The following is a 24,947-nucleotide window of genomic DNA, read 5'->3' as shown; positions in this document are numbered from 1 at the left end:
AATACGACAAACGCCTATTAACATATGCAATCAGTCTCATTAAAATCAGATCTGGGTTCTCTCTGCCGCTAAACAAAGATCTGAGGACATCCAATTACGGGTCACGTCAGAACGACCTTTCGTGATCTTTGACCGATAACTGAAGTGACAAACAAGAAGTCGACATCAGCAAATTAGAAAGCAGCTTTCTCTATCTTTACGGCACTCGTTTCAACCTGGCGACTTTCCTTTTTGTGACTACGCTTGAATAATATGTTGACACAGTTCTCGATTAAAATTTTGAAAACTGAACAAACGAACATTCCGGAATGTCTAATATATGGTTGAGATTGTATGGCAGTGTTTCCCACGTACTGTGCAACGCCTCCTCCGTTCAAATGTTTATCCCACGGAAGCGAGAGATAGATGATAATTTTGACAGAATCAGTCGTACGGGCCGTAACTGTCATTCGGAATACCCTGTGTTAACGTTTTCGAGGTTGCATGATCAGAAAACACATTCCGACTGTCACTTTCATGATCATTCATGACCAACTCGTGTTATTCCGGGACAAGCCGAATAGTGACTCGTGCCTCTCTCATGGCCATTTTTGCGACCGGGTTCCGTCTTAGCGCAAACGGGCATACCTAAAACAATTGTCAACTCGTTTCGTAATGGTTCACACATATTTCCCCATATATTATATATATTTCAGATGCAATTTAAAGTACATCGGGAAGTGCGGAATAATAACTGTGCCTTGGGTATATTTTTTGATGCAGGACATATATAAAATAAAAATAAAAATTCCGAGGGATTCTTTGATGAAGAACTTCAAATCACACGCGCATTCTGATTGGTTTGTCGTATTTTCGCACATAACATTAATCGATAGGGGGACGAGTCTTCTTGCAGGTTAGGAAAGGGGCGAGTGGGGACGAATGTTTCATGATCTGGTAAGCGACGCTCTGATTGTTCGGATGAATGGGCGTTCTGACATGACCCGTAATGGGATGTCTTCAGATCTTTGTTTAGCGATAGCAAGAACTAAGATATGATTTTAATGAGATTGAAATGCAATCAACTAGACCTATTTGCTATCCCGAAAGGCCACATCAAATTGTTCTTTCCTTTGTTGGAATCGCCGTCGCGGCGAGGCACTGTAGCTCACTTGATTGTCATACAACATTTGCAACATTACAGATCATACATTACAGATATGTGAAAGAAAATATAAAATATATAAAGCAAAAATAGACCCGTTCACCACTTAATTGATAAGTGTGGAATTACAAACGGTTGTATAGTCACATATGAACTGAATGAACCCTTGATTACTTTGTAGTTAATTTACTTTCATTGAAACCAGAAATAATACAAATTTCCAAACTTGCTGTCTTACAAATGGCACCAATACATCCATGATCCAATAAATAATGAGTGCATAAGTCCAATCTGTTGTCATGGAAATCGGAGAAAACATTAAATTGCTTTACAGCTAAAGACACCAGTTCATGTGTAGATTGATCTCAGTGGAAAACATGATCAAGAAATATTAAACAGTCTTTGCGTTATGCTCCATTAAATACTATTCAACCTTTTGACCATCTCGTCATGGAAACCAAATTTCAATATATTTCCCCTAAATACCAAAAAGACCAATGGTTAGCATTATTATGCCCCGTGGATGTGCCCCGGGAACAAAGGGTGACGGAAGGAAGGACGGACAGTACCCATCCAGTATCCTCTTCGTGGCAAGGGATAATAACAGGTGTTACTTTTATGACGAGGCTGATATGAGTTTTGGTGTTTAATATAGGAAGAGTTGATTTCATCACCGTGAAACTAGTCCGCGTCAATAGCTCGACCCTCCTAATGTTTTTCTGTACCTAGCTAGACTAAGCATGGGAAAATCCTTTGTGTCTTTCTGGATCTCCAAACTCAACCTGGACCAAGGCTTATATGGCCAAGGTCACTGACAGGGGTTAAGTCATATATTAAAACAACAGTAATTAATGAGGATTGATATACAGTAAACTACGTTTATAACGAACACACTTATAACGAACTGACGGATATAACGAACTGGTTTTTTACCCTGTCCATTTGCTGTATATATGCTGTATATGTGCCTTTAACGAACTACGGTTATTACGAACTAAATTACGTGGCCTTTTTAGGTTCGTTATAACCGTAGTTTACTGTAGATGCACTGCTTGTTCAGGATATCTATTAACTAATGGCAATTAAGTGATTCAGAGTCATAATCAATGTTATGGATACATGGTAATGTAATGTCATGTTCATTCAGACCAAGGATGTCGTCCTGAATCGGTCGCCACGTTACGTGCACGTGATACTACAGCATGGGTGGTGACTACGTATTTCAAGGAGTAGATATGTGGACGTTCTCAACAGAATTTGTCCCGAATGGTTTCCGGTATGACAGACCCAGACTACATCCGTGACCAAGTCGTGTTATTCCGGGACAAGCCGAATAGCGATCTTCAGGTTACGGAAAGGGACGAGTGGCGACGAATGACCCAGACTACGGAAACATGTGTTCGTGAATCTCCGGTATATGTGAAACCATAGGGACGTATATAGTCAAACACTCCCAGCTTCCATTACGAGTCATACAGCCGACTAAACTGAGGATCGGAAGGTTGTGATGTTTGACTGGGCAGATTGTGAGTTATCGTGTCCCGACCGTTGCTCATGCTGCAAATCACTGGCCTGACTGGTCCAGATTAGATTATCAACTGACATACTCGTTATGTAGCTGGAATAGTCATGACTGCGGTCTATTCAATCAGTTTTCCTTCCGGGCAGTATGCACAGGCTTCACAGCGTGTATACCCACGCTATATTTTTTAATTTCTATTTGTTTCTTGTTTAACAACCTATATACTGACGCTTTATTATTTAATTTCCATTTCCATCCGCACTCAGCAATATTCCAGCTATATGACGGCGGTCTGTAAATAATCGAGACTTGACTAGGCAATCAAATGATTGACATCATGAGCATCGATCCACGCAACTGAGATACGATGCATGCATCAACCAAGTCAGCTTACGACGCTCCGCTTTTTAACTTCATGCAGCTAATACAGTGACACGTTGATGTCAGACAGTCAAAAAGTAGTACATAGCCACGACCTGCAGCGAACCCAGCCTCGGAATCGAACCTGTATCCTTAGCGTGACCGGTGTGGCATTTTCGTACTTCTATTAATGACTAGTACTTATTTTCAAAATACTTTAACTAAGCGTGATCTATAATTATAGATGAATGAGTACAGGTATTGAACCCATTCACAGTTACAAATGAGCATACATACCCCCTAAGGTAGCTACGACTGTGGGTTAAACCTCGTCGATTGTCTGAGTGAGTTAGTTGGATCTTGCTTGTCCCTTCAAGGACACCATTTCCAAGGCCAAAGTACAAAGTAGTGTAGGTCAGTTCAAATCGAAAATAGATGCTGCGCATGCCTATAAAAGCGTCAACAGGTTTCTATGTAAGTTTCTCGGCTAGGTGTGAAAACTGTGACTTTTACCAAACATCGACAGGTAAGTAATTTCACTGACCTCATCCAGTGTCCGGTACACCGACATGTATGTACATCAGGTAATAACACTGTATAGGTACACTACAGGTAAGATATATGGTTGTCAAACAATATGTATACACGAGGGCATCGCAGGGTACACAACAGTATTATTGATCCAGGAAGTCCAACCATACAGCAGGATATTTGAGGTGATTATGTGGATATTAGATCATATTGACATGATATGACGAGCTAATTGAATAGTCCACTATACGTCAACGAGTCTAAAGACAAAAGTGTGACGACTGTAGTGCGACAGTTTGTATTTAAAGATTGGTTGAAGTTCATGTCGATCGGTAAGTATTTGGGTCACGCAGTTAGCCATGCAGTAAGCCTTGTAAGCCTTGTGGTTTTTTCCTTTCCCGTTTCGCAATCCTCGATCCGACTCTATTGTGAGTAACCATCCTAGGGGTGCTTCCATTTGCTCTGTATTTGTGGGAGGGGTTGTTTTTTTAAGAATAAATCATTGTCCTGACTGTTGGCAACAAATTAATTGTTTACTGAGCGCCATCAACTAACCTATTCTTTTTCACTTTTGACACAAAATGTGTGAAGTTATGGAATTTAAATTTAACAAAACAAAGTATTCATTTTCATCACTGCCAGCTATCAATTCATTTTGGGCATACGTTTGAACGTATGATGTAAATCTGTGTGCATGCTAGTTTATATCATATGTATTGCCATTTTATTGTAGATAAAAATTGTAGTCTGTCCCACAGGTGCTTTTGTACAATAAATTGTTACTCTATTCCTTACAACAACTTCTTCCAAATAATAATTAAACAAACGGAGGTAAAACGGAACAAACTGGTTTTAGTGTACATTTATACGATACTTAATAAAAGAGATGTGCAAATTATATTCACTACAACATGAATTCAAATGTGATATACATCTGTATAAAAACGAAAATAGACACGTCACAGGCCTGCTACCTGCCTCATGACTATAACGACAAGGGAATAACTACTTCCTTGTCCTGAGCCCTTAACTTGCCATCAGAAAGCAAACGGGCCACAAAGGCATGTTGGGACCACACATCTATTTCGATCCGACATTTATTGATCCTTGAAAATGTTTGATATTGTAGCCAGTGCAGAGTGACCTACTTTCAATACATGCATATGACTATGTCTATGCCGTGACATCTGACAGCTTTCCGCAATGCATGTAGCTACATGTAGTGAATTGTCCTCGGTTGCATGGAGTCCCGGTGCAGGCTAACAGGCTCACTGTGTTTCAAGCAAGAGCCTTTCTTAGCTCTCGGGTTGGGCAAGCTGACTGTAGTTCGATCTGACTACCATTGTTGACAGGGATGGAATCCTATCTCTCCGGGATCTACGGGTGTAAGGCTCCCTGTCTGCGGGAGTAATGGGTGTAGTGAATCGGTGACCGCTAGGTCGTCCTGTGTATATAATTGTTTAGGGATTCTGGTTTTAGTGCTTCTCAGGGATGTTTTTACCTTAGTGTGAAGTATTCATGTATTGGGCGACAGACGCTCAGAATTACATTTTCTCTGGATGCTACACAGAACGCAGGAAGAATGTGAACCATAAAATCTTTAAATGGATACTTCATGTGGACAAACCTGGAATAGTACACTCACCATGCAATTTGATAATGAAAAGGGCTCCATCCTAACTTGGAATGACTTGCATTTATATTATTAACAAGTAGATTGGTTTAATAATGAGTATAGCCCAGTCATGATTTGGAATGACTATGGCCATTGCAGATGTCAGAACGTAGGTACTCTAATCAGTTGAATATTTCAATCTAAATGTGTGCACTTCATAGTAATACATGCTTACCTGTAGAATTCGCATACCTGAAATAAAATGTGTGTGTGTGTGTGTGTGTGTGTGTGTGTGTGTGTGTGTGTGTGTGTGTGTGTGTGTGTGTGTGTGTGTGTGTGTGTGTGTGTGTAAGTGATCTTTATGGCATATGACTGGCCGACTATTAAGTCAAGGTCCCCATGACAGAAGTTTATGACCAGAAGAACATTTTATCATATAATGGGTAGGTTTCTCGGCAGGATAAAGCAAACGGATAAAAACGATATCCGTTGGGGTCATATGCGGATAGATATGCAAATATCAAAGGTCAAGTAGGGACTACTTTCACTGTTTATAAACAAACATGGCGTCGCCATCGGGAATCTGGATAAACTACAGGGATAATTGCTGTCATTATCAAAAGAACAGTCTAATATACTGAAAATCAGTGTCTAACTGTGACGTAGCTAAGGCATTTTATAAGTTTCGGCAACTTTGGAGATATAATTTGGAAACAATTTTGCGAGGGCACGAGGCCTAGCCAAGCGGGATCAGTAGCCATATCTGTGCTTGTAGACCTCTGCGGCTTGAAACCTCCTCCACAAATTAAAATAGTTGGATTTGGCCGAAATATGTTTGAATTGTTACCTTGTTTCGTTTTCTCGTTGTGTGTACATCTGACTACACTTCTTCACGTTATGACAGGACCAATCTCATTAAAATCAGATCTTAGTTATCGCTAAGCGGTAGCGAGAACTAAGATCTGATTTTAATGAGATTGTGACAGGACTGACCGACTATCAACAACATCTGACCGTGGCCGTGACGTCTCATAGACCAGGGTGAGAGTAGCTTCCCTTTGACTAAGGGCAGTTACTCTAGCGGACAGACCGATGGATTGCCGCGAAAGGCAATCAAAAACAATTGTTGTTTTGCGTATATGTTGCTTCGCCACTGTATAAGAAAGAGATTTCACTTGGAACTATATTGGCTACTGTCACTGTCCGACTGACGCATCACTTACCCTGTGACGTAATAAATATTAATGCGCGCATTCCAGGAAAACTCGCAAAGTTTCGGTAATGTTTGTAAGAGAGGGAAGCGATTTTGAAGCACAGAATTAAAGAATGACATTATATGATAAAGAGGTTATCACGCTTGTGTGTTTGGGGATGGTAAATATCCTATATTAGGAATAAACACTATGTATTTAGCTCGCTAAGGCTCGCTAAATATAATATTTATTCCTAATGCAGGATATTTACCATCCCCAAACACACTCGCGTGATAACCTCTATATATACCAGGATACTCCTGGACATACATGATTTCATGGACAAGGGTCTTGTTAAATAGGCTTTGTTTGACGTTGATCAGAGGTCAAGGTTACTGAAGGTTAAAAAGGAAATCGTTACATATAATGAGCTAGGTTTCTATAAAATAAACCAATAAAATGAACATATGATGATGTGCATTACATCCTTTAAAACCGACTTTGTGTGCGGCGTTAATCAACAGACAATGTCTCAATTCGCCATATCAAAAGAGCGAGTTGCTCTCTCTCTGTCTGAAAACACTGCAGGGAGAATAAACCACAAGGGACACAGTGTTTTTCTGTGCAATAAACAACGACCAAGAGTCGTTAATTTCTTACATGAGATACAAACATTTTTGCACAGTCTCTTTAAGGATCTTAATACAATGTACATGCGCTCAATTGGTTTACCCTTATGTAAATAATGATGACTCCCTGAATACACTCCGAAATCGGCAATGTCGGACAAGTCTATTTTATTAACAGGGGATATTTTCACAATTTTCACGTCTTTTATCTGTACCTTTTCTCCAAATACCGATTGTCATATCTCTCCCACGTTTTGATGCGATCGTTCGGCCATTGCGTTATCTGCTACACTTCCCATTAATAAATATCGTCGTCGAATTTAGGACCTCATTAAGAGCGCATGTTTGAATCTCCAGAAATGACGTCATGGTAGAACAATATTTTATCGTGAAATAAACCACGCTTCATTCTAATTGTTCTTTGCGATTTATCGTGTAGCTAGCTTATATTTTATAATATGAAAATAAATCCTAAATCAATAGCATATTATAGTCTATTATGCATTAGGAGAGTTGTGGTAATAAGCAACATTTAAAATCAATGAAACAACGAGCTCATTATTTAATGCTTCTTGCAGTTTTGAGTGGTGTACATACAATGCAAGTATGGATGTGTCTCATACGACTTTGTACCAATTGTGTCGAGACACACAGACGATTACACATGGAATCCGAAAATGCTTCAGATGTTTTAAATTTATTTCCAGATAACCATGTCGGACTATGTATCGGCGTCCGCCATCAAGGATCTTCTCACCGAGTGCCCAATATGTACAGAACACTTTGATGAGGTCAGACGAATACCTCGTCGTATGCCCTGCTGTGTACAGTCAATATGTCAGGCTTGTCTAGAGACGTACAGCCAAGGACTCCCAACGTTATCATGTCCCATGTGTCGACACCAACATAACCTGCCGGGCGGTGTGAAGTCTCTGCCCAAAGAGCCTATTATCCTAAGAATCCTGGATCATCTGAAGATTGTGAAAGGGCTCCATCTGCCATGTACAGATTGTCCTGATGGTAACCCTGCCATGTCCAGATGTGATGACTGTGGCGTCTTCCTGTGCCAAGAATGTCTAAATGCCCACAAAAGAGTTCAACCGATGCGAGATCACCAAACTGTCAGTTTTAAGGAAATGAAAGAACAACCAGGTAAAAGTTTCAATCGTCTCCATAAGTGTGCACAACATCACCAACCCCTACAGTTCTACTGCTACACTTGTGAAAAGATCGTCTGTGTGTCCTGCACTGTAGTAGAACACAAAGAAGGGAAGGGGCACAACGTCGTGTCCGTGGATGAAGCACACAAAGAAAAGGCAAAGTCCATTGACGATACCTTAGTCAAGCTGAGGGAGAAGGCAGAGGGACTTGAGGAAATAAAACAAGGTCTCCAGGACAGACATTCAAACATACAGGTGTCAAAACAGGCTGCGGTGGTTGACATCAACAAAGCCTTTGACGAATTGATTGATGAAATACAGCAGAGGAGAGGTATTCTGTTGTCAGATGTTGAAGAGCGATCCAGGAAGATTCTGAAGCTGACACAGGAGGGACTGGATTCCACCAGTAATATTCTGGCAAAAGTGACATCATCTACCGAGTACACACGACAGATGCGGAGTAAAGCTGACAAGATAGAGGATCTACAAATGATGGGGTCTTCAGCTGCCACCTTGAGCGCCATGTTGCAGATGTCACCAAAGGCGTCACTTGGAAGAGCTGGTGTCAGCTTTGCTTCAACTTGCTTCAGTAAAATTACCCCCTTGTTGAAGATGGCCGGTCTCGTCAAATCAGTTGTCTTTTCACCAATAGAGAATCCAAATGGAAATAAATCCTTCAATGATGCAATGACTATTGAACACGAGTATGTGCCAGAAGGTAATCAGTCTGTTATTATTTTTAATTCAAGTATTTTCTTAAAGACACTTCCTCTATTTTGATACTTTTGTGCTTTTTGTATCGAAACTGTGCAGACATCTGACAGTTATAAACTGTCCCAAAATTAACTGTGAAAAAATCACATGGTAATAATGGTACGTCATGTCTATTGATACTGAGGTCATCTTAACACATTTGTGTCCACAGCTGCATATATGACCGGGCAGCCGTTGGGAGTAAAAGGATCGCTCGCATGTGAGTTCTCTCCTCATTAATTTAAGTTAATTGAATTGTTACTGTGATGCCAAATGATTCTGTATAAAGATGTTTAATGTTTCTTTCTTAAAGCTGTCACAATTTTACAAGATTGAGTGGTGTCTTCAAAAAGTCATGGTACACTGAAGTTGTAAATAAAAACGACTAGGCCATTTCCATCTTCATAAGAAACCTCTGCTAAAAGCATGTCTCTTATGCGATTCCGGCAATATCACAAGCATGTGTTCATGAATCACTATTTTTAGGTGTCGATTGCCAAATGAAACAGTATGTAAATATGTATTTGGTGTCCCACGCATAATCGTAACAGTTTCCAGTAGGGTTAGAGTCACAGTTACCTCTGTTTTTGCAGCCAGGATATCAGAAACTAGCACTTTCTGTTGATCACTGATTCTCTTATAGATGCACTACACATCGCCTGTATGACCTGAAATGAGTTTGACATCGACACGGATATACAAATAATGCACAAGTACAGCACTAATGAACGTGTTTTGTAAATTAGACTGACTTCAAAGTTGTTACATTAAATATTTGATCATTCGGATAATGATAATTAATCCCCAAGGTAGCCATATCCATCAGCTACATCTTTATGTTTTTTCTGTATGCTCACAAACAATTTGTTTATCCACATAGACATGTCGCACACGTAGCCCTCATTAGATATCCGGGATTTCGTATGGAAATTACTGCTGAAAAACAAGATTCTTTTTTCTTCTGAAAAAACACCCAGCAAGAATGCAACAGTCTGGGGCATAATTATTTTTTTCAAGATTTTTCGGGGTCAATTTGGATAAAATCGTCATTTTCGTTATCAGACTGTTATACACTGACTCTTCATTTGTAAATTTTGACTGAGTCAAAAACAAAATGATTCTTCATTCCCTGCTACCTGACTTTATGCATGTACTTTCTCCCACATCCCCGGTGGTTTGTAACAGATTAACAAACTAATTTTACAGTGACACAGCTGTTGTTTCACTTTAGAATATTCAAATGGTTTTGTTCTTTCAAGTATTTCTTTCTCAAAATTTGTTGCATTTGGTTGGTTCAGCGAGGTTCTGGTTTAATGTATAAGCACATGGGGTCGAATAACGTCATCAGGCATTCCGCCACGGGGATTTCCCCTCTCCTTGATGTTTACATTTTCAATCAAAACACCGGAAGCCTATTTTCTACTTTTTATAATACCCGTCAGCAAGTGCTAAAATTATGCAAACTATTGATGAAAGAACCGTCTACCACCCCACAAAATGGTCAGTCGCCTCGCGCCATGCATTGTTAAGATCAGCTCACAATGGATCTTGTTGCACATGCATTAGTAGGAGAGAACATATTCACATACATTGAGCTACAGCTCCAAAACCAGTTTCTTTCAACAGTTCAATAGTCTGAAGCCCTAAAGAACCTTAATACAAAATTGAGTCTTCTTCTCTTCTGTTGACCAGCAAAATCTGTTTGATAACATTGTATGCTAATTGGTTATCTGTCCCTTGGAGAGTCCAGTTCAAGGACTCTGCAACTGCTTCACGTCCCTTTGGATGGTTGATCTGCAATAGACTGCTTGTGCATCAATAGCGTGTCCCAGTGTCCTCAGACCTAAGTTGGAGACATAGTGGGAAGCTTCTTAATTAGCACTTCCTTGGCAGAATCTCTGCACCAACCTGTTGCTCCATAAAATCTTCTGGCAAATCCGTGGAAAGATTGTCCGAAATGCAGACAGGATATGTAAAATCCACCTGTGTTTGTTAGAGCACTGAGCATGAGACTTCGTCCATAATAGTCTTTGTACCCCAGAGACCCACTAGCGCACTGACAGGCATTAGAGGCATGACCATCATCTTCGACATTCCAATTCTTTGGTATTATCATTCCATTGATCCCCAAGGGTATGTGAGCGACATGGTGTTGGTATTATCATAGTATCTGGATTCCATCTGGACAGGAGAAGGTTCTCCACATCAGACCCAATGCTAGAGCTTTTATTATCCTTGTTATCCTCTGGACACGAGGCTGTGACCCTTGTCTGATGAGTGAGTTTGATTTTACGCCACTTTTAGCAATATTCCAGCAATATCACGGCGGGGGACACACGAAGTGGGCTTCACACATTGTACCCATGTCGGGAATCGAACCCGGGTCTTCGACGTGACGAGCGAAACCTTTAACCACTAGGCTACCCGACCGCCCCACTTTTTCTGATGACAAATACAGAGACCTTGATGCAAAGGTCTCCTGGGTGGATGAGTTTACACATTTACCATACCCCTGGGCAGAGTTACCATGAATTGGCTGATGTTGTTTGGCCTGCTCCCAACCATTCGCTGCTGGATATTCATCTGAGCTCTTTGGAGGACCCGAAGGGCTATCCCCTCAGTAGTGGGCTTTGTCCGACTCCGACTGGACACTTCCGTACCATGTAACTCAGATTGAGTGGTTGGCATGGGTGCATCAGAGGGACGGCCAGTTCGAGGAATTTTAGAGCTACTGGTTTCCAGGTTGGCTTACTCCAGAGAAAACTGCCATATCCTTGCTGAAATCCTGAGGTAAGGTTATGTGAGATGGGGTTTAACGTCGCGTCCAAGATTATTGCACCTATTTATCGACATGCTTGGACGTGTATGTGTGTGTGTGTGTGTTCGTGTGCGTGCGTGCGTGCGTGCGTGCGTGCGTGCGTGCGTGCGTGCGTGTGTGTGTGTGTGATTGTACTACTCCGGACGGTTTTATTGTTCTAGCCCAATGAGATACCAGGCCGCAGTTTAACATGAATACCCCACTCAGACGCACTTTACGGGATCCGACCTGACCATTCCTTCTTTTAGCCCCATAATGCACAGCGCCAGGCAGGGTAACAACAAGTATAATCTTTTGACGTCTTTTGGTATGATCCAGCCCAGCTAGGGGTAGCTCTTGCGGTAGCGGAATGGCGGGCAATACCAAAGACAACCATACGCAAGTTAATCACCACAGCGCCATCCGGGTATCGTGCATGTGTCGCCCAACATAGTGGGGTGGGGTGGACACACCAGAGATTGACATTGATCGTCATTACACCTTCACTATCATTTCATTAGTTCCCTTATTTTGTCGTGAGCATAATTCCTTTAAAAGACACACACACACACACACACACACACACACACACACACACACACACACACTGACAGAACACACCGACATATCGCGATAGCATGATATATTTTGCAAGCAAATTGGATCATAACTTAAAACAGGTGCCAGTTTAAGTTATCTCTCTTAGAAATGTACAATTTCAGTATGATAAAACATGTTGTTGAAACCAGTATATCTGGAAAGGGTAGATTAGTGTCTCGCATGCGAAACGAAATGAACAGCTGGCGGTCGTCTAATACGCCCTTGCAGAGTTGCGTCCTTTGACTACGCTACATATCTATCATCGTGGGTTTGAATCCCGGTTCGCCCCGATTGTGTTCCTAGGTCTGTCAGCACCATATCGGTGCTCGAGGGTTTCACCAAAGTGGTAAACAGCTGAGACCTGCATCACATCAGGCTTTCCTCCCACAATTAGAATACTGTTAAAAGCGTAATAAAACACAAATCACTCACTGACTCATTTCACTACAAAGCATATGTTTCTAGGAATCGGAATTTGTAGTATGTTCCGACTTCACATTCAAAAGTAATTAACACACCCCTGCTGAAGTCAGTCTATCTGATACAAAATGTCCTTCAATTGTTTGAGCATTGTCCAAATATGGCAGGTAGACTTTCGTTTTATTTCACTAGTACTTTTCTGATTCACCGATATGTTATACTTTAACCTATATAGCACTATCCTTAAACTTCACGGAAACCATAGCAATATATATATAACACTTTCATCCCATATTAAGCTGACACGCCGTGATATGACTGGTTTACTGTTAAAACGGTGTTAACCCCAATTCACTCACTAATATGACATTTAGTACAGATGTTTGTATACACGGAAACGCATTCACCTGATACGAACGATGTCTTCTCCCCAGGTGCGGATCTGGAGTGGGACTCCAGTATTGCAAGTGACGGTCTGACGGTTTCGGGGCCATTTGTCACCAATGGCAAACAAGAACATCTTCCACCAAGGACAGGATGCCGACTACATGCATCTCCCACTGTCCTGACATCAACACCTCTGGTCATCAGGCCAGGACAGACCATCATGTATGGCATGGAGGTCACATACTCTGTCATAAAACCATGTGATTACAATACTTTTATCTTCGAAGCAGCTTTGACTGGCAGCCCTGTTCATGCTAACAAGACCCAAACAACTGGATTGAGTGTATTGTTTGTAACATGCGCAAAACATAATGCAATATGTCTAAAGGTGTACAACAACGGACTATATCTGTCCCATGACAACCTTACACTGAACGAGAGTGGTACAACTTACAGCCTGGATTTGGGATTCGTTCTTGAAGAGGAAACACATACAGTCCATGTCCTGGACCTTAGTAAACAGAAACTCGTCACATCTGTTACTCCCTTCCCGTTTGATAAACCTCTCTGGGTCATAGCGTATTGTGGATTTTATCCTAACACCCACTTAACCTGTGATTTATCATCACAGAAAGGAAGAAACATGCACGACGCAATCAAACGCTTGATCCACAAGAGATATAAGAGACAAAGTGGTAAATCTTCGTCATTTATGTGACCATTGTATGCCAGGGGCGAGAACCCCTTTTCGCCAAACTTCCTCCGTTGGTCGATATGACCACATCCTCCTTCTGTCTGGAAGACGTGACCTCATTAAACCATAATGAATTGTAGGCATTACTTGGAAGTTGACGGATGACAAAGTAGACGCAATTTATTAATAACAACTTCTTGAATACTGTTAAGGCGACGATTCGGTATAGATCCTTGCTTGACAACGGTATAAGGATCTATACTGAAACGTCGCCTTAACAGTATTAAAGAAAGTGTTATGCATAAATTGTGTCTACTTTGTAAGCCATAATGGTGTCCACGTAAACAAAGTTGTACATATAGCAGTACATTCATGCAAATCACTGTCTTGGGTCCGGTAAGTTCATGCACAAACTGGGCCACCAATAACATGAACAATCATTTCATCATTGATGTGGCCATTGTAGGCCCAGGAAACGAGTAAATATGAAACGTCACAACTTCTGACATGGTTTCAGTTGTCAGTGAATAGCGGTACGTTGGCGCCCATTAGTGTGTTCATTATTTGATGTTGAACACTTAATGTCTTTTTATGGGATTCGAGGTTAGATTCGGTTTCTAGCAACCTATGCTGGTCGTAAGAAGCGACTAAATGGGTCGCGTTGTCAGGCTCGGTGACTTGGTTGATGGCATGTCACGTACCCCGCCGCCGTGGATTGTTGCTCATAATATCAACCACTGGTCTGTCTGGCCCACACTCGATTATATACCAGGAATATTGCTAAGCGCGGCGTTAAACAACAAACACACAACTTTTGGGAGTTCACAAATGTTCCACCAATGTTTTTTTCATAGTGTTGACTGCTTGTGAAGTAACTCCGTTGTTAGTTTCACAGTATCCATCTTGCAGCATGTGAAACTGATATCGTTATGTATATTCTATATGAATGAGGCCAGCACAGTGTACAGCATGCGTTGTGTATTCTTACATGGTTAGTGTCACATGATCTGTAGTTGTTTGGTAATGCTTCCCATTTCAGTAGCGACGTAATTTATATAGGTGTTATTCTGTCACAAGTATCTGGCTCTGATAATTTTGGACAAATACAAGCGCTGCCAATGTGTTCATAATTTTCTTTTGGTATTAATCGACATGTGTTGTATACATTCAGACTCTTTATGAAAAGTATTAAGTATATTTTTAGGGCGCTACATATTCCACAATTTCTATAAAAAAAATGGCTACAATGACGAGGGCGATATTTCTTGCGAGATAATTTCTGAAGATATTGTACGTAAGCTTTAATGACGATTGAAGCAATACAAACTTGAACCGTACAACATTTGTCGCTATTTCTACATGTGTGGTAGTATCATCATATACATTATTCTTAATGTTGACATGAATTGTTTTAACGTTTACAGTAGATTTATAGATTGGTCATCAATTTTTATAGTGTGATTATAGAAGTTTTGTTTATTTCACGATGTTTTCACGCGGTGTTGATGTGTTTGTTTGCCTTTTCAAGACAGCACACAGGGCTTGAATCCTTGAATAATGTCGGCTTGTTTTTGTTTTGGAAGGTCTTTGACCCGGCGTTGCTGTGCATTATTTTTTTTAAATATAGTTTCAAATGCCTCTCTTCCAGGTTTTTCTTCGTTGCTTCGGTTTCACCGGCATTTGTTTAGTTTCATTTTAAACATATTTTATTCTCATGAAAAGGATTGGGCACAAGATATCATCACTTAGAACGCCCTCTCCCATAGATTAACATGCATGCTTATTTACAATTAATAAATTAAATGACAGAAAGGAAAGAAAAGAAATAGAGAAACTTATGTATATTCACATTGCTCACTCAAACCTTTTTGTTTACTTTATATGAGTATGTACATTCCTAAATATGTTTTCGTTCACATAATAAGGTAAAATTGCATTGCCAACTAGCATCAGGTCAATATTTACATCACAAGTATCTTTCACAATTAACAATAGTGAGTGCATCAATTCGTTTCTAGCTGATTTAAATAAAGGACATTCAATGAAAAAATTATATGAATTTTTACAGCGGCTTTCACATCGGCATTTTGGATCCACGTTTAAACCTTTTCTAAAGAAGTCATTATTTAATTCACTATCATCACCGGCATTTGTTCTAAAAGGCAGTTCCTGAGTAAACCCTGATGCTTTGTGTACACACTAGTAAAACGCCAGAAACCTTTGATTTTGGGTTCGAATACAGGTTCGCCCCGATTATGTTTCTAGGTTAGTCAGCACCATACCGGTGCTCGTGGGTTTCACCGAAGTGGTAATCGTCTGAGACCTGCATCACTTCGGGGTTTCCTCCCACATTAAGCTGACACGCCGTGATATAACTGTAATACTGTTAAAAGCGGCGTTAAACCCAACTCACTCACTCACTCATGTGGAATTTAAAGTTGGATTCATTTCCGGTATATAACCCATATGCTGTTAAATATTTATTGTGCCATTTTGTATACACATTCAACAAGTGATCAACTTGTTCTTTAGTTTATCATTTTGGTGGCTTTTTCACTTCTGTTGATGTAGATTGATGATATCATGGAATGTTCTAAGAAATCATAACTATTTTGAGCTTTTGTCAATGAAAAACCTAGCCAGCATTGTTTGGTTGTTCAAAGATTTCGCCAAAAGGAAAGGGTTTTGTTGATTGTACTGTATGAGCATCCATTTGCTTAGTTGAATTTATATTTTGAAAAGAAAAGTACATGAAATAAACAACCAATGTACATCCATACTATCATCTTTTATTATAATCCATATATCTATGCTTCTCAATTGTGTGAAATAAAACATAAAATGTTAGTTTTTAGTTTTGTGTTATTTCGGCTCGTGGAAAGTTTGAAATAGATTGTGTGGCATTAATGATTACTGTAAATAGCACAACCTTGATTGGGTTGTCGTTGAGTCACCGAGTAGTCTTACAATAAGTTTAGAAATACTATTAAAGAATATTGTAATACACTCACACACTCACTCGACCCGTGAACATCCGGGTTAGATTAGGTCTTCAGCAACCCATGCTTGCCGTAAAAGGCGACTATGCTTGTCGTAAGAGGCGACTAACGGGATCGGGTAGTCAGGCTCGCAGACTTGGTTGATGCATGTCATCGTGTCCCAATTGTGTGGATCGATGCTCATGATGTCAGTCACTGGATTGTCTGCCCAAATTCGATAATTTACGGTCCCGCGACATATAGCTGGCATATTGCTCACTCACTCACTCACTCACTCACTCACTCACTCACTCACTCACTCTACCTGTAAGTGAAAAACAACAGACAGACACTTGTCGGTTTGTACTCTCCGTGTTTATGTAGGCAGACTAAGGCCCTGGAAATGTTCCATTACAAAAATGAAAAATACATTCACCTACGACACATTGTACCACACAGAAACAAAGGGACACAATGCACATGTAAACGGGGAGGTTGAGCTTGTTGATATGTTAACATATTGTCATGGAAATGAAAAGTTCTTTCTGAAACGATAAATCAAAATTTGGAGCATCATTGAGGGTCGCGTATCTTGCTATACCTTACTTTGAGTAGAGTGTGTCAAGTTATAGCACTCATTGTGTATCGTCTATCTTGCTATACCTTACTTTGAGTAGAGTGTGTCAAGTTATAACACTCATTACGTGTCGTCTATCTTGCTATACCTTACTTTGAGTAAAGTGATTCATGTTATACCACGCTATGGAGTGTAATATATCATGTTAAACCACAAATTGAGTGTCATGGATCTTGCTCTAACTACTTCAAAGTGATTCATGTTATACCACACTATGGAGTGTAATATATCCTGTTAAACCACAAATTGAGTGTTGTGGATCTTGCTGTACCTTACTTTAAGTAAAGTGATTCATGTTATACCACGCTATGGAGTGTAATATATCATGTAAAACCACAAATTTAGCGTCGCAGAGGCATTGAAACATATCAAATAATGCCATACTATTGTCATTTCGCATACTATACTAGTACCCCACAAGAGGCTGCCATCCCCCATCTGGTAGCAGGATTCAGGGGTCTACTTAGAGGGTATTCGGGACTCAGCAGTATAGTACGCGGGACATGCTAAATCGTATATGGTATTCAACATTTTCAAATCAATAATGGACGACGCAAACATTTCCTTTACATACATGTATATATAAACAAAATTCGAGTAAGTTTACATAAAATCAGACTTTTTTCAATGTTTTTTGAGATTTGTTTTAGTAGTATTCAGGATTCGGGGTGAGCAAAGGAGACTCAGAGTGAACAAATAGATGGTATTCGCGATTCAGAGGGGGGGGGGGCACCCTCATACAGCGGTACAGCGGTACTCTTTAAAAACAAGTAATGTATCATGAGGACGGATTCAACAAAACAGTCTAAAACTGTCAAAACTGATTCACTGAATTGACTTAATACATTCTATCAAACTGTTCAACAGATGCTGTGATTCAAATTGTCTTTGGTTTTGCACATTCAGTTTCAATATTCCTAATCCTGTACATCACACATCGGACAATGTATGCTGCACACGGTGAAGCTGCTCATCGCCCCATGTTGTCCTGTTCTGAACTGTTGGAGATCGTGGCGCCACCCTCGGGAACAAAGTCACGTGATGTTCAGTCGAAAAGGGAGATAAGTCCTCCGTCAGAGTCAGAGTCGGTGTCATCATCTGCAGGCTTATCTTCTGCAGGGAAGAAAACAGAAAAAGACGTTCTACAATATGATTTGTCAGTCTGCAATACACAATAAAGTGTCTTTTTTTCCCGAAAGGTTGAAATATAAACAAATGAAATCAACTAGACCTATGTTTGTTTGGTTTGTTTATTGTTTAACGACACACTCAGCAATATTCCAGCTGTATGACAGCGGTCTGTACATAATAGTGTCTGGACCAGACAATCCAGTGATTTACATCATGAGCATCGATCCACCCAATTGGGATATGATGACATGCATCAACCACGTCAGCGAGCCTGACCATCCGATCCCGTTAGTCGCTTCTTACGACAAGCATAGTAGCCTTTTACGGCAAGCATGGGTTGCTGAAGACCTATTCTAACCCGGATCTTCACGGGCCACAACAAATTGTCCTTTCCTTTGTTGGAATCGCTGTAGCTGGATGCACTGTAGCTCACTTGATTGTTATTCAACATTTGCATCTTTACAGATCAGAGTATTTGCTATAAAGATACGATGTAAAAGAGAATATAAAAGAAAATAATCCAAAAGGGTAAAAAATCACCAGTTGACCACATAATTGATACCTGTGGACATACAAATGGTTCAAGGGGTATACATGACCTGGAAATGAACCCTTCATTGATTTGTACTTAAATCCATTTTGTTGTCGTGGAAACCAGAAAACATAATTACCGTATTCGACGTAATAAGCGCCCTGCTCTAATAAGCGCCAACGGCGATATGTGCTAATATATTGGCTAGTGAACAATCCGTTGCAATTAGCACCCCTTCCGATTGATCAATGTACACAAGACTTATTTATTCGTGTATAATACGTGTGTTATATGCATCCTTTATTATGGGAAATATAATTCTGGAAAAATCTATCTGTCGTATATAAACATTTCAGGCTGTCAGCATAAACCACAAAATTAACGATCTTTCAACTCTGTTGTTTTTCACCAAAATAATATTCTTATAAGAGCCCCCTATTTCTAATTTTGAGAGAGCCCAGGGCGCTTATTTTGTCGAATACGGTAATTTCCGAAATTCCCGAATGACAAATGGCACTTGTACACCCATGAACCAGTAAATACTAAACAGTTTTGAGTTAGGCTCTCGAAACAAAGCCTTCCCTTTTATATTAGTCATGTCCAGTTTGTTGTCATGGAAATCGGGAAAAACAAATGTCAACAGCTAAAGGTGCCAATTCATGTCTAGACTGATATCAGTGCAAAACATTGATGGAGAAATTTTGAACCGTCTTTGCGTTATGCTACATTCAATATACCACCAGTCCAGTCATAGAAACAGGGGGCAGGGGTGGCCCAGTCCTCTCAGGCGCCGCGATTCGCTGTGCAGAGTTGCGTCCCTTGGGCACGCAAGAAACCTATGATTGTGAGTTTGAATCCCGGATAGCCCCGATTATGTTTCTAGGTTAGCCAGCACCATACCCGTGCTCGTGGGTTTCGCCGAAGTGGTGAACGTCTGAGACCTGCATCACTGCGGGCTTTACTCCCACATTAAGCTGGCACGCCGCGATATAATTGCAATACTGTTAAAAGCGGCGTTAAACCCAACTCACTCACAAGACATAGAAAAAGGCAAAATACAAATTTCAATAACTTTCCCGATTTACCAAAAGGCCATAGGTTGGCATAATTATGTCCAGTAGGTGTGCTCCGGGAACGAAGGTGACGAACAGACGGACGGGCAGTGCCAATTCTTGTTGATACCTCAATAACTGATATACTGTTCAAAGTTGGGTTTACTCCGATTCATGCACTCTCTCAATGGTTATATACAAGGGTGATGTGTGTCTCACCTTTCTTCTCTTCCTTCTCATCAGCGTCGCCGACGTTGTCATCGTCAACGGCAACACCAGCCCCAGCTCCGAATGCGACAGTAGCCAGGCGCTCATTGCCTACGAGACACAATGTAAAAGACACTGGGTTATAATTTGTGATCGTTCAGAGCAAAATTGTTTTGATATCAGACCATTTGCTCCACAGAATCACCATATGAGCTTCTATAATATTGATTGGACCTGGTAGAATAGGCCATTCTTGCTGTAAAAGGCGACTATGCTTGTCGTAAGAGACGACTAAAGGGATCGGGTGGTCACGCTCGCTGACTTGGTTGATGCATGTCATCGTATTCCAATTGCGTGGATCGATGTTCATTGCTCATGATGTCAATCACTGGATTGTCTGGTCAAAGACCCGATTTTTTATAGACCGCCGTCATATAGTTGGAATATTGCTGAGTGCGGCGTTAAACATCAAAAAAAAAAAAAGAAGAAAGATTGTGAATTGAAAGTGGTCTAAAGCAACGAACTTATTCTCGGTGCAGAGTTTCCTCCCTTAGTCGCCCCTCCATCCGAAGCTTGAATTCGAGTCCCAAGTACTGTATGTGTACACTTTGTGAATCCCATTCACCGCTATGATTTTCTTGGAATATTATTTAGAGCGGTGTTCACTTACATTCACTCACCAAACTGCAGGAATCTGTGGAAAAAAATAATTCAGTATGCATGTTTAAGTCCGTCCCTTCGCCACTGACCTTGAGCAATGACCTCCTCGACGTCCTTGCCCTTCAGCTGACTGATGACGAGGGCGAGTCGGTCTTCCTCGGCATCCACGCCGACACTGTTGAGGATCTGTTTGATGTCCCTGGCGGAGGGGTTCTCATTCCCTCCCAGGACCGCCAGCAGGTAGGCCGCCACGTACCGCATCCTGCAACATCGTCGTGGTTACCAACATAGCCGTGTGCCAAGTTAACAAAATAGTTATAAAATGTATCTATATGTATCTAATTGGCTGCCGATCCGTACTCGGAATGTAACCACGTGATCAAACTTCAATGATGATGTTTAACGCTTGAAAAACGGATTTTTCTTGAAAAGCGTTTTTGTCATTGCTCTAAGAAAACTTCCTTATCGCTTGAATGACTTATTTATACTTTATAAGTATTTGCACACACGCAGTTATCTTCGTTGATAAATCATCGCGGTATTTCGTGATTATATTTCAAGTGTCGATGACTATTCATACATCAACTTAACTATTCATACACAAAATGATGGACAAAATCCGTCTGACATGGTCACTCATAATTAGGAAAACAATATCTCCGAAAATGCAACAAGTTATTATAGAAAAAATATGTACGCAAATCGTATTCGTGGATGAATAAGGAATCCGTCATTTATGACAGGACCCGTGAAGATCCGGGGTAGAATAGGTCTTCAGCAACCCATGATTGCCGTAAAAGGCGACTATGATTGTCGTACGAGGCGACTAACGGGATCGGGTGGTCAGGCTCGCTGACTTGGTTGATGCATGTCATCGATCCCAATTCCGTGGATCAATGCTCATGATATCAATCACTGGATTGTCTGGTCCAGACTCGACTATTTACAGACTGCCGTCATATAGCTGGAATATTGCTGAGTGTGGCGTTAAACAACAAACAAACAAACAAAGACAAACGAACAAACATTTATGACAGTGTGTGTGTGTGTGTGCGGTGGTGGGGGGGGGGGGCGTCACCAAAAACTATGACAGTCTCTCGAGGAGGGTCATACAAAATAATTTATATGTTTTGGGAGGGTCATGAAAAAGTTGACATTTTATAATAAAATATAAAGTGCTTTTGCATTTTGTCTTTTCGGGGAGGGTCATGAAAGAAATATTATAAGGACCTGGGGGAGGATCATTCACAAATATGACAATCATATTAGGGAAGGGGGAATTACGTGAGTGCATTAAGCTATACAATGTATCTAGAACAATCCATACACAAAAAGACAGACCAAATATGTCTGATATCGTCCCTCATAGTGTGGAAAACATCCATATCTCCGAAATTTTAACAATTTATTTGAATAAACAAATAAATAAATAAACAAATTGTCTATTTGGATGACTAAGTTTCGCCTGATGGCTATGTTTAACTCTTCTGGCGATAGGTGAATATACACGTGTAATACTTAGGATAATATATTCTTTTTTGTACTACATATACCAACATGTACATACAGAATATGGAAGCAATGCTTAACGATAGCCTAGTGGTTATAGCGGTCGCTCGTCAAAGGAAACTCGGGTTCGACTCCATGCATAGAAATAATAAATATGTTTTGTTTGTTTGTTTGTTGTTTAACGCCGCACTCAGCAATATTCCAGCTATATGACGGCGGTCTGTAAATAATTGAGTCTGGACCAGATAATCCAGTGGTTGTCATCATGAGCATCGATCGACGCAATTGGGATACGATGACATGTATCAACCAAGTAATAAACATGTGCACGATGGATACATTGTGAAGCCTGTCCTTGGTATCACGTGATTACAGAAATATTGATTAAACCATATTCTCTCTTTTGTCAATGTGGATTTTCCATATATTTACAATGTTAAATATGTTATCAGAACAAATCTTGACAATCTTTTACAGGCAAATAAAACAAAAACCTTGGAAAGACATTATTTTTTCGGAAGCGAACATGAAATATCCTATAGGTCCATCGTGTGAATGAATTAAATGTAGATCAGTACTGGTTATCTCCCTTTACACATAAACATTTCATGTATGGTGGAAATGCTAATTTCGGGGTGAGGTAGGTATTTTAGGAACGCTTCATCTAATGTCTTCACGATGCAATGATACATTGTCTTCTGGCGATTGTGATTGACACTGACTCGCAAAGTGAATTTCCAGTAATTTACATAGGCGGGACCAAAGGGGGGTCCAACAGGGGGTCCTGGAGGCCCGGAGTCTGGTCTAGACTCGATTGTCTTTGTCAGGCCGCGGTCATATAGCTGGAATATTGCTGAGTGTTTTGTTTTCTTGCTTGTTTGTTTGTTGTTTAACGCTGCACTCATCAATATTCCAGCTATATGGCGGCGGTCTGTAAATATTTGAGTCTGGACTTGACAATCAAATAACTGATAACATGAGCATCGATTCAAGCAATTGATATACGATGACATGCATCAACCAAGTCAGCGAGTCTGACCACCCGATCCCGTTAGTCGCCACTTCCGACAAGCATAGTCGTCTTTACGGCATGCATGGGTTGCTGAAGACATATTCCAACCCGGATCTTCACGGGTCATTGCTGAGTGTATGATGCTTTAAGAAACGAACAAGTGAACAAATGAGGTAAAATGGGGTGTTGAAGAGCAATTCTAACCCGGAGTTGTTCACAGGGTGACCTGATCCCAATACGAAACGGACACATGGTTTTTAACTGCACGTCATCCTAAAGGCCCAAAAGACAATCGCTCATAATCCCTCAGATAATATTTTTGTTGAAGCATGACCAATATTTACAGGACCGCATCCATGGTCTAGAGGGTAGACCATCTGCCCGGAGAGCGGAAGGTCTGGGATTCGATCCCCGACCGCGTCATACAACAAAAGATACAAAATGGTACTTGTTGTTACCCTGCCTGGCATTAAGGGGGCAAAACAAGGACTGGGCAGCTTGGAGTCAGTATACTGTGAAAGGAGTATCCATGTTAATCTGAGGCACGGTACCTTAGTGGGCTAGCAATATAAAGCCGACACGTGCATGAACGTTGCTAAGTAGGTGCAATAACGTCGAACGCGACGTTAACCCCACCTCACTTCACCTCACCTATTGTTACACTGTCAGTACCCCGGACCCGAGATAGCTGATTGATTACGTGACATAGCAGGCCATGTTACATACACAAAGCTATATTGTTACTTGCAGCGGTCCAAAGAACAATCGATTAAGGCTTATCAGACAAGTCGCGCAGCTAAAGCATACTCGGGACATGTACAGTTATATTGTGTACACCTGTAAAAACTATTCATATATATAAAAAAAATGACAAACCGGTGTATGATATTAATCTACTTATTTAACACCAACATTACGTGATTGGGGTGTGGTGTGGGGGGTGGCGTCCTATTCCGGGTGCTATTTCGCGTTCTTAACAATCATGAAATGGATCTATCAAGCATGCCTATACACGAAATAAACCCCAAGATCGGTTTCACAAATTCGTTCGCACAATCCTTATTCTTCAACCAGTGATTCAAAGAGCACAAAATACTACCTCCGTGTCCTTGTGACAGAGGCGAATAAAACACTGGCACCGACCTCTGCAAGGTTAAACTATGGTATAACAAGAAATCCCGTAACGACCGACATTAGCATAAGATGCGATGGGCCTGCAGCCTATATATATTGATCCGTGTTACGGACATACCTTGTTCTGAATGTTTGTTATACTCCGATTCGGCTCAGTCTCCGCCTGACCCGGCTATCCTTCAGCGCAGTGCAGAAATAAGAGACTTGTGGTATTTATAACTGCATAGCATTGCACCACCACAATTCAACAATGATGGCTTGCTCACGGTTATGCAAGCGCGGGTGGAGTT

The 24,947-nt window shown here is 40.8% G+C and overlaps 2 protein-coding genes across 4 annotated transcripts in view; one reads left to right on the top strand and one right to left on the bottom strand.

Moving 5' to 3' along the window:
- Nucleotides 1-15,938, top strand: part of LOC124137787 — a 26,187-nt gene extending 10,249 nt beyond the window's left edge. Inside the window, exons 1-4 of one of the 2 annotated variants that reach the window (XM_046504227.2) lie at nucleotides 3,470-3,552; nucleotides 7,702-8,872; nucleotides 9,080-9,127; nucleotides 13,159-15,938. In XM_046504227.2, coding sequence (XP_046360183.2) covers nucleotides 7,708-8,872; nucleotides 9,080-9,127; nucleotides 13,159-13,829 — 1,884 coding nt within the window. In that variant the 5' untranslated portion in view covers nucleotides 3,470-3,552; nucleotides 7,702-7,707 and the 3' untranslated portion in view covers nucleotides 13,830-15,938. Of the gene's footprint in view, nucleotides 1-3,469; nucleotides 3,553-7,701; nucleotides 8,873-9,079; nucleotides 9,128-13,158 lie in introns of those variants that run through there. The other variant, XM_048385292.1, reaches the window with a different exon arrangement.
- The window catches only part of LOC124137791 (60S acidic ribosomal protein P2-like), a 25,225-nt gene extending 278 nt beyond the window's left edge, over nucleotides 1-24,947 (bottom strand). Inside the window, exons 1-4 of one of the 2 annotated variants that reach the window (XM_048385294.1) lie at nucleotides 24,776-24,947; nucleotides 21,092-21,264; nucleotides 20,355-20,453; nucleotides 18,441-18,533 (exon numbers count right to left, since the gene is read on the bottom strand). In XM_048385294.1, the coding sequence (XP_048241251.1) occupies nucleotides 18,466-18,533; nucleotides 20,355-20,453; nucleotides 21,092-21,263 (339 nt within the window). In that variant the 5' untranslated portion in view covers nucleotide 21,264; nucleotides 24,776-24,947 and the 3' untranslated portion in view covers nucleotides 18,441-18,465. Of the gene's footprint in view, nucleotides 1-17,139; nucleotides 18,534-20,354; nucleotides 20,454-21,091; nucleotides 21,265-24,775 lie in introns of those variants that run through there. The other variant, XM_046504231.2, reaches the window with a different exon arrangement.

The sequence above is a fragment of the Haliotis rufescens genome, unplaced genomic scaffold (genome assembly GCF_023055435.1).
Source record: "Haliotis rufescens isolate VD_foot unplaced genomic scaffold, xgHalRufe1.0.p SCAF_57, whole genome shotgun sequence".
In the NCBI taxonomy this organism is placed as follows: Eukaryota; Metazoa; Mollusca; class Gastropoda; order Lepetellida; family Haliotidae; genus Haliotis; species Haliotis rufescens.
Note: the sequence above shows the minus strand (reverse complement) of the source record. Positions and strands in the feature narration are given on the sequence as shown.